The sequence below is a fragment of the Cucurbita moschata genome, unplaced genomic scaffold (genome assembly GCF_002738365.1).
Source record: "Cucurbita moschata cultivar Rifu unplaced genomic scaffold, Cmos_1.0 Cmo_Scf00035, whole genome shotgun sequence".
NCBI lineage: Eukaryota > Viridiplantae > Streptophyta > Magnoliopsida > Cucurbitales > Cucurbitaceae > Cucurbita > Cucurbita moschata.
In genome coordinates, this window is record NW_019268551.1 from 1181741 (window position 1) to 1192654 (window position 10914).

Consider the following 10914-nt stretch of genomic DNA (forward strand, 5'->3'; position numbering starts at 1 on the left):
CAAAAACAAGAAAGGTTTGGTGATTCAAATGGATAAGGTAATATGTATTTGTTGGGTTATCCTTGTCAGCATACATTTGGAATGTTTCCCACTAATAATTCAACTAAACCATTATTTAAATCTTAATTAACTTTAATTAATATGACTTAGAACGCACAATTCATAGTCTAATTTGATAACAAATAATTGATTAGTGGCCAATAAATTAAGTAACAATTTATTATAAACACGTTCCGAGTAGCGTTTTAAGTGTTTTAAAAGTTATTTTAAGAGTGAAAAAAAAGTTCCCGAGAATTTAGAAGCTAGTGGAGAATGACCCTAGTAACGTTAACGATTTGTTTTTATATCGTTATATACACACTATATAAATTAAATCACGATGACCAAGTTTCACATTTTATACACCTATTGTATGAGTGATCAACTAAGGGTGTTTGTAAGTTAGGTTGGATTGGGTCGAGATATTTTTTTTAGACCCAACTCAATTGTTCACGTTATAAATTTTTTTCAACCTAAACAATCATGGTTAAATAATGAACCCAACTCAACATAACCATACAATTGTCGGGTTAAGTTGGTTCGGGTTGTTCGTATTATTTATTTAAATAAAAATAAAATAAATATATGTTTAGGTATATAATTGCAGGGTCACAATTTTTTTTTTCTAATTGGTTCAATTCAACTCAATCGAGAAAATTAATGAAACAACCCAACCCATAAAATTTTAATTTATTTGAATTCACCCCGACTTAAATAAGTTTATAATCCAACTCAAACGGTATAAATTAGGTTGCGTTAAGATCAGGTTTTGCGTGACGTTGGATTTTTTTTAATACCCTTATGACCCTCTTCGATGGGTCAGCAAGTCACTTACATAATGTCTAGCTTTTCAAAATATGGACGGTTCCTTTTCTCCAAAGTCAATTAAAAAAAAAAATCGGTTCGAAGTATTAAATATGAAATGCTAGATTTCAATATTTGAAAGAATTTAAAAAAATGGTGACATATGGATCAAAATATAATGAGTTTAAAATATTGTATAGAGGTGACATATGATAACATATTTATATCATAATACTTTTAATAAGTTTTTAATGTGTAATAAAAAAAAAAGTTAATTGAAATTAATTAAATATCTTAAAAGATAAAATTAAAAGTTTAAGAATTGGGTTTCGAATCTCGGACATGAGTTGTTACTTTAATATTTAATTTTACTTATAATAGGTTCTTAGTCATTCAAATTTGTATCTAAGAAATCGAGATTTGAATATTATGTTTGAATGAGCTCGTTACTTGTAATTTTTAAAACAAAATTTTCAATTCAAATCATTTATTAGTCTCGAGGGATCAGGATTCGAATCCGAATTCAGCACATGATGGTCCCGATATTTTCATGGACATGGTCACGTTACCTAGTCCTCATTTCTTAAGAGTGAAGATAATCTCCACAGACCAACATGAGTCTTTACAACATGATTTGTCCTCACTCACATGCATCCGAGGAAAATTTCCGAGAGATCACCTAACATAGAATTGCTCAAAGTAAAGCACACTTGACTGTGAAGTTCATATGATTGAGCCACTAAACCTGTCACCCGCAACTCGAACCAAAATTTTAATTTTTAAAAAAATTCAACCTACCGAAAAAAAATCTAACTAAAACTGGATATGGTAGTCTAAATTAGTCGAATTATTGGGACAAGAATTAAGTTAGATGATCTATTTAACTCCAATTTTGGGATTGATACTGTTTTTTTTCGTGACTTATCTACGACACATGTCAGGTTAATAACTAAAATCTCATAAAATTCAAATATTAAACATTTACAAGTCACAACGCATCTCTAACCGTTCAAACATCGGTTACAAATATTAAACATTCTTAATAATTTTAAAAGTTGGGTTGGATCGTAACCCTATTTTCAGGTTGGTCGAGTTAGTCGGGTCAATCCACAAACGAACTGATTTTTTCACTTTTCAAAACATTTAACCTAATGCAAAAAAAAAAAAAAAAAAAAAAACTAACCGAACTCAACTTTTATGATTTGAGTTCGGTAGTTCGTATTGATCGAATTATCAAGTTATATGAACAACCGAAGAATTCACTATATTTCTCCAAAGTTTTATTGCATCCTAAAGCCTCCTACTAACTTAAACATCAACTGTGACAAATATCACACTAGTGTCTGGTTATATATATATAGATAATGTTCGAGTGTGACAAATATCACACTAGTGCCTGGTTTTATATATATATATATATATATATATATATATATATATATATATATATATATATATAATGTTTTTTTCTAACAAAATAAACTTAGGAATTTAAAATTTAAATTTTTTTTAATTATTAGGAATATAAATATTTACGCGTCTAATAAATTTTTAATAAAATTAATTCAACTACGATATAAATTTTAATTTAGGTCTAATAAAATAAATTGAATTTAATAAATCCATAAATTTAAAAGAAATGAAAAATTTAAGATAAATTTATAATTGTGAAATTTATGGATATTATTAACTTAGCCCATGATGTACCTAGGCTTCCCTAGTGTTATTATGGGCCAAATTGTATTAAGGCCTTTTTCGAGGGGGAAATATTCAAATAGCTAAATTATTGAGGCAAAATTGGAAATTACATTTTTATTAATGAATCATTTTATTTTAACCTATGGTTGATTAATACACCGCTACAACTCTACCATATATCTACCATATATCTGTATAATGCTTCATGTCTAGGATTCGAACTAAGATTTGAAATTCACCGCTACAACTCGATGGTCATGACATTTCTCTGTGATATGATCATGTTACTTACTCCTCGCTTCTATTCCCACAGATCAAGCTCACCGCTAACAAAATATTGTCCACTTTGACCCGTTACATATAGTCGTTAGCTTCATGGCTTACGCCTGCTAGAGAGAGGTTTCTACACCTTTATGAGCAATGCTTCGTTCCCCTCTCCAACCAACGTGGGATCTCAACGGCCCAAGCCCACCGCTAGTCGATATTATCCGCTTTGACCCATTGCGTATCGCCGTTAACCTCACAGTTTTAAAACGCGTCTACTAGAGAGAAATCTCTACACCCTTATAAGAATGTTTTATTCTCTCTCCAACTGATGTGGGATCTCACATGACATGACTATGATACGTACTCATTTTAAACTATTTCTAAAAATAAAATTATCATCACATACCAACATAAATCCTTTCGGTATGTGTTTTTCTTAGTCACATGATTCTAACCAAAAAAAAAAATCAAGAGAATACATCGAGATCACGGAGCGATCTTGGATAGGATAGTTAAGAAAAGCTTAAAAGAATTAAAAGTCACTATTTATACCAACGAGGCACACCTTCTCTTTCGGTGACTCAATCATAGGAACTTCATAGTTAAGTATGTTTCGTTTGGAATAATTTTATGTTAGGATCTCCGGAAAAGAAATTTTAGAAAGCGTGTGAGTGAAATATTAAAGCTCGAGACTAGGAGTTAGCTTGCAAGTAAGAAGACTTCTTAAGCCTATACTTTTGACACGATTTTTCTTAGAGCTCGAAACTTAAGATGTCGATCTACTTTGACAGGCTAAAGCGTCTAAAAGTCAAGTAATAACCATGTAATTTATATTTACCGATGGGTCAAACTAAAAGTTTATTATATGAAAAAGTCAAATGAGTCCAAAAGGGCACGTGAGTTATTGAAAAATTCTTCATTTATATCTTTATGTGGGTGTTTGGTCAAATGAATTCGACATTTCCCATTGGGGAAAATTATTAAATCTGATGACGTCCGACGAACATAAGGCTTGTGTTTGGCTTGTGCCTTAATAATTCAACCTTTCAAAATTTCTCTAAATTACATTTTTGCCCCTCATCCCGACCATCGTATTAAATATGACAGTCAATTCATAGCCTTAAGATCTCACTTAGATGTCAAAATTGTTCTATTCATAGGTTTATATGGTTCGGAGTTCCAATTTTTCAAAAAATAGTTGTCTAGAAATCAAATGTGACAACCTAAATTTAACTCAGCATTAAGATATGAATATTGAAAGTTCGAACCAAAATGTTGTAGATTCCAATCATTCACTTCATATTTTATTCAATTTTAAAAAAATAAAAAAAGATAGTTGAAAAATATTTGATATGATTAAGATTCGAGATTTTAAATGTTTATTTTTTAAAAATAAATTTAACCCAAAAAAATTATGAAAATTCATTTTACTCTTTTAAGTGTTAGAATTAATAATTAAGATTAATTTAATTTAACCCATGAAATTAATCTAATTTATCATAATATTTGTGTCAAGAATTGCAAATTTTTTTGCGAAATTCGAATTTGAATTTCCTTGGGGATTTTTTTTTATACAAATAAACAAACAGACAATTTCTTAATTATTTAGAGAATGAAAAGAAAGGGAAAAAAATGTAAAAAAATGGTGTTTTCCCCCAAATGTTATACAACCATAAGCTGTGGAAAACCGAACGGCGATAACGGCGATAACGGCGGAATATTGAGAAGTCCCTTCGACTCCCCGTCCCATACCATCGACCATGACGACGGCGTTAGCGGCATATCCTTTAGGAAACTGACGTCGGCGGCCGGGAGGTTCATCTCCTCCGTTTTCTCTTTCTTCACCGGCACCGCCTCGACTACCTCTTCTACTTCCTCCTCCCGCCGCCGCTTCCCGGCGACGATCGGCTCCGAGTAGTAAGAGTTCGCAGCTTCCAACGGAAAGTTGAGAATCGCTTTGGATCCTCGAAGTTTAAAGGCAGCACGATCGTAAGCTCTCGCCGCTTCAATAGCCGTCTCAAAAGTTCCAAGCCAGACTCTAGATCCACGACGATTCGGATCCCTAATCTCGGCCGCGAACTTTCCCCAAGGCCTCTGTCGAACGCCTCTGTAATGAACCTTCTTCTCCGCCTCGAGATCTTTACTCCTCTGCACCACAACCGGATTCTTCTTCTCCGCCGCGTCAAAATTAATCCACTGCGTAGTCTTGTTCGGAAGCGAGATTTTCAAATTCGATCGTTTCCTATTCGAATTCGTCACACGACCGATCAATTTCGTCTTAGATTCGACTTCAGATGAACTATTACTGTACAGAGAACTCGAACTCAAACTCAAATCCTCAAAAACATTAGGTTTCGTCTCGAATTCGAGAAACTCCTCTGATTTAGGCGTCGTGAGGTCGATGACGTTAGGTTTCATCTCGACTCCGAAGAAATCGTCGTTTGATAAAATCGACGACTCCTCTCGGATGAAATCAGAGGAAAATTCGAAAAAATCATCCGAATCGAAGTAATCAGTGATTGTAAGAGGACAGTTAGACGTCGTTGAAGCATCGGAACTCACCGAACGATCCGACGACGTGACACAAAGGCTATCATCAGAAGTCAAATTCCTCGGCAACGGAGAGAGTTCGCCGAGAAGATGAAGCTTAATATTCTCCAACGCAGCAGCTTCCTCCAGATTCACAAGTTCCATAGATTACAGAGAGAAATTGAGGTTCAAAAGAAGACTAGGGTTTATGCGATATTCGAGTGGAAGAAGGGAGTGGAGAGCTATTTATATGCTTTCGAACCCTTGCCCCTTCGGTGATGCGCAGGGGAACCTTCCTTCTCGCTTAATTCCCTCCGTTGGATTCAGTCAAAAGAAATGATCTGACGGCTATTCCAAAGGGTAAAATAGTCTTTTTACTTGCAGCCTAATCCGCTTCCTTCCCCTTTCCACCTCCAGGTTCGTTTACGGGAAAAATAAATAATTTTTAAGAAAATAAATATTAATAATTTTGTAAAATTATGTTATTTTCAATTTGGATAAGGTAATGATTGAAATTGTTGTTTTATTTAGGATTTAAATATTTAGGTTTATAAATCAAAATTAAATAATTACATATAAAAATATTAAAATAGTATTAATAACTCTTTTCTACTCTTAATTACTTTAAAATTATATATTTCATATCATATGGCGAATGTTTTAACATTTCTTTAATAAAAATTTTAATTAATTAAAACTAGTATCATTTAATATATTGATATATTAATTAATTAATCAACTAAAATAATAACGTTTATATAGTTTTATAAGCTTAATTAACAATAAATAAATAAACATGTTAAAGTATTTAAATATTTAAATATCAAAAAGTCTAAATTATAATAAAACTATATAATAAAAAAAGTATTTATTATAATATCATAATATTATTCAACATTTGTCACATATGACATAGAATGATATAAGTATATAATTTATCAATATATTAAATTAAAATATTGAAATATAAAAATAAATAATGAGGAAAAAGTCTAAAAAACCAAATTGGGTTTTCAAAGAATAATGTGGAAGCAAATTTAATAAGGTGAGGTTTGAGGTCAAAAGGGGGAATTAATTATCATTTAATTGAAAGGAGATAGTGTATTTCTTGAATTTGTATTTCTTTCACTAAAGTAATTTTGACTTTTAATTTAAATAAATATTTTAATTATTATTTAATTAACATCTTTTTATTTTTTAAAATTTAAAAAGAAATTTTCTTCTTTAATGCATTGCACTTAAGCATCCAATTAGATTCACATTGGTTATAATAAAGATTTTCTTTATTTATTTAATTTTAATTGTTTTCCCATTTGGGATTTTTTTTAAATATTATTTTAAAACAACATTTTCTTTTACAAGTTTTTACCTACTTCAAAATGATTTTTGTTGACTTCTTAAAAGTCAAACGAATCAAATGTTCGGGGTAAGAGGTCAATTAGGGTTTTCATGCTCAAGATATAGAATCTGGATTCAGATTGTTACTGGCTTGACTCGAACTACTCTTGTTATATCGTAATTAACACAGGTTCTTATAATTTTGGTTAGTTTGAAGTTTTCATCTGGGTTTGAAACTTTCTCGTACTTCGATTCATAATTTAAATAAAAAAAACGACAAAAAGGCGACAAAATTAACAGTTTACAAAAGGTTGAGTTGAAAACAAAGACCCAAAAGAGTGTTGAATTTTCTTCGTCCCTATTCAAGTTTGACGAAGATGTAACGGTGTTATTTGAAGCGTTTTGAAAAGTGTATGCCAAATTGTTGGCCCCAACTTGGTTTGGTGGGACAAAAATGATAGCAAATTGATAGCTTTTAGATGAGGTGACATTCAATGCTATCTCAAGAACAAGTCATCACTTTTATGCCCATTTTCAAATTTCAACCAATTTGCCCTTTTTCAAGATGGGAGGAATCTTGTAGTTCATATTATGTTTGAGTGCTAAAAATATATTATAATATATTTATGACAAACCCGCTAAAAAAGAATAAGTTATGTTCTAAGATCCCATGTCGGTTGGAGAGAGGAACAAAATATCTATTATAAGGGTGCGGAAACTTCTTTCTATTAGACGTGTTTTAAAACTATGAGACTGATGACAATACGTAATTGGTCAAAGTGGATAATATCTATTAGCGGTGGGCTTGGGCTGTTACAAATGGTGCTGGAGCTAGACATCGAGCAGTGTGTCAGGTAGTATGTTGGCCCGTAAGGGGGTGGATTGTGAGATCCCACATCAGTTGGAGATAAGAACAAAACATTTATTATAAGGGTGTGGAAACTTCTTTCTAACCGACATGTTTTAAAACCATGAGGCTGATGACAATACATAACGGGACAAAGCGGACAATATCTGTTAGCAGTGGGCTTTGGCTTTTACAAATGGTATCAAAATCAGACATCGAGCAGTATGCTAGTGAAGATGTTGGTCCTTAAGGGGGAGGATTGTGAGATCTCATATTAGTTGGAAAAGGGAACGAAACATTTTTTATGAGGGTGTGTACGCGTTTTAAAACCATGAGGTTGATGACGATACGTAACGAGCTAAAATAGACAATATTTACTAACAGTAGGCTTGGGCTGTTACATATGTTATCTGTAACGAACATATTTTTCTTATTAAAAATAAGGTTATCATTACATGCATGACGTGACCAAGACATATGTAAAATATTGATTTTAAAATATTTTAAAACTTTGAATTCTACCGAATATAAATGATATCCGAAGAATCTTTTTAGATTCTTTTTCCTTTTGTGGAGTTCATATTATCTTTGAATTCTACGACAATTTCTAATTAAAAATATATTATATACATTTATGACAACCAGTTACAAAGAACAAGTCACGTTATTTCACATGGTTTGTTTAAAATATTAATACCTTAGTTTGAATAAGCATATAAAATTATAATATTTTAATAAATTTTAGTTCGTAACGATTCATAGTCATTGCTTATAAATATTGTCAACGCGTCTGTTAGTGAGAGATTTCGCACGTTTATAAAAAATATTTCGTTCTTTTTTCTAACTGATGTGGATCTCTCAATCGTCATATTTAATATTTTTTTAAAAAATTAAAATTTTATATCACAGAATTAAAATTTTAAGATCCTATTAAATTTTTTTTAAAATATTTGTAAAATGAAATTAAAATTTTTTAAAATTTATTTACTATATAATTATATATATTTATTTTAACCTTATTTAATTTTATTATTTATTTCTCTGTAAAATTAAATTTAAGTAATTTTTTAAAATATATATTGATATTGAATTGCAATTTGAAAATAAATAATTATAAAAAAATGAATAAATTACTGGAATAATTAATAACGGCCCAACCCAAATATTTTAGTTACTTTGAATTCAATACTTAATCGAGGGTACTCGAGTTCAACTCAATTTTTGGTGCGATCTAAGAGTGAAAACTATTCCACAGACCAACACGAGTCCTTACAGATCAACACGAGTTCTTGCTGAGATCTAAAATTATTCCAAGAATAACACGCTTATCGTTAGAGTTCCTATGATTAAGCCACCGAAAAGAAATATGCACATTATTAGTATATGTAGCGACTTTCAACTCTTTTAAGCCTTTTTTAGTCATTCTATCCTTAAGATCGCTCTTATTTAAATATGATTTTGGTTCATTCATATACCATTATTTTACTCGGGTGTGAGTTAGCAACTAGCAATAAGTTTTTTATTTAAAAAACATATATTTATGGCTTCTAGAAGTTTAGTGAGAGAGACGTAAATGGATAAGGCTTCTAGAATGTTTTAGATTCACTTGGAATTTTTAATGTAACCTTTTTTTTTAACTTTTTATAATATAATTAAAAATTTTAAAATATATTTATGAGAGGGGAAAATTAAAATATTAATCTTTTAAATAGAACTATAATTATATTTCAGAAATAGAACGGTTTTGACTCAAATTAAAAAACGTTCAAGAATCCAATTTGAATATAACTCCTATTCCCGTATCCCATGTATCTGTTGACCTGAATGCTTACCTGAACATTTTGCATCTGTTTTTAATTTGATATGTCGAGCATAGATTTTTTTCAGCCTGACGCAAATGCTTCTATTATCTCGGGTCAAAAATTTGCCTAACATCTCGGGTAAAAGTACATCTAAAAAATAAATGTCACGACACCTATCCTTTTTGACTCGGGTTTGAGGAGGAGACACCAACCATGAAAGGGAAATTTGTTTGTTCATAAAGGGAAAGACAAGGAATATTTCTAGAGAGAGAGAGAGAGAGAAAAAAAAACAGAAGGAATCATTTTTATGTTATAAAAGTTCATGGCGGCTTGGATTAATATATTTAGAACTGTAATTTAATCATTATTAATTGATTAAATTAGGTGTTTAATTGTGATTAAATTTAGATTAGTTTAATTTTAAACATTATCCAATTCAGTGTTTAATAGATCTTGGGAAGTCATTTTGAGTTTTTTAAGGTTTAATGTTCTAATTGTTTTATAATCATGTCTTAATTTGCTGACATTATAAGTTAATTTAGTTTAATTAGAGAGAGAGAGAGGAAGCTAAGAGGAAAGAGGGAATTTGGGCCTTGATTGAAAGCCCATTTAGTATATTTGATGACATTGTTGCGACCGTTAGATTTTTTTCGATTTGGGTTGTGTTGACTTTTTTTTGTTCGGGTCAACCTGACTCTGACACCGAAGTAAAGAATGGGGACACGAATGAACTCGAGAGTGATCTAAGAATAAAATAACTAAGAAAGGGCTAAAAATTGAAAGTTGCTACATATACCAAAAAGGTGCACGTTCCTCTTCAGAGGCTCAATTATAGAAGCTCTATAGTTGAACATGTTTTACTTGGAGGGATGCATATGAGTGAGGACAAAACTCGTGTTGGTTTGTGGGGATAATCTTCACTCTTAAGAAGCGAGAAGTAGGTAATGTGACTATGTTGCAGGAAAATGTCGATGTCATCAAGTGTCGAATCTATGGGCATAGATTGTTACGCTATCCAATGCACAAATAAGGTAACAAGTGAACTCTACTACTTTTAAAAATATTTAACGTTTATAACCGATGTTAGTGATGCATTGTGACTTGTAAATATTTGATATTTGAATTTTATAAGATTTTTTAATTATTAATGAATATGTATTATAAATAAGTACAACCCGACAACCTAACCCGTTTATACCCCTACATGTGGTGTTAGTAGTTCGATCACAAATGCACCTAATTGTTCCAACATTTTTCGGTGCAACTCGACTCTGACCTTACCACCTTACTTATCTTACCTTATAGATATTGTTGGAGTGAAAACTATCTCTACAGACCAACATCAGCTATTTCAACTCTTTGGGTACGAATTGTTCTTACTCATATACTAACAAGAACTATTATTACAAACAAACACGGACGTAATAATTTTCTTTTTTTAAATTATCCTTATAATATATATATATGTATGTATGTATGTATATATATACATGTATACATACATACATATATATATATATATATATATATATATATATATATATATATATATATATATATATATATATATATATATATATATATATATAT

The 10914-nt window shown here is 30.8% G+C and overlaps 1 protein-coding gene across 1 annotated transcript; it reads right to left on the bottom strand.

Moving 5' to 3' along the window:
• Nucleotides 1-4386: 4386 nt before the first annotated feature.
• LOC111431140 (ethylene-responsive transcription factor 5-like) lies at nucleotides 4387-5546 on the bottom strand. Its single transcript, XM_023067679.1, has one exon. It carries the CDS (start codon nucleotides 5500-5502, stop codon nucleotides 4471-4473), a length of 1032 nt encoding a protein of 343 aa, XP_022923447.1. The 5' UTR covers nucleotides 5503-5546; the 3' UTR covers nucleotides 4387-4470.
• Between the last annotated feature and the right edge of the window lie 5368 nt (nucleotides 5547-10914).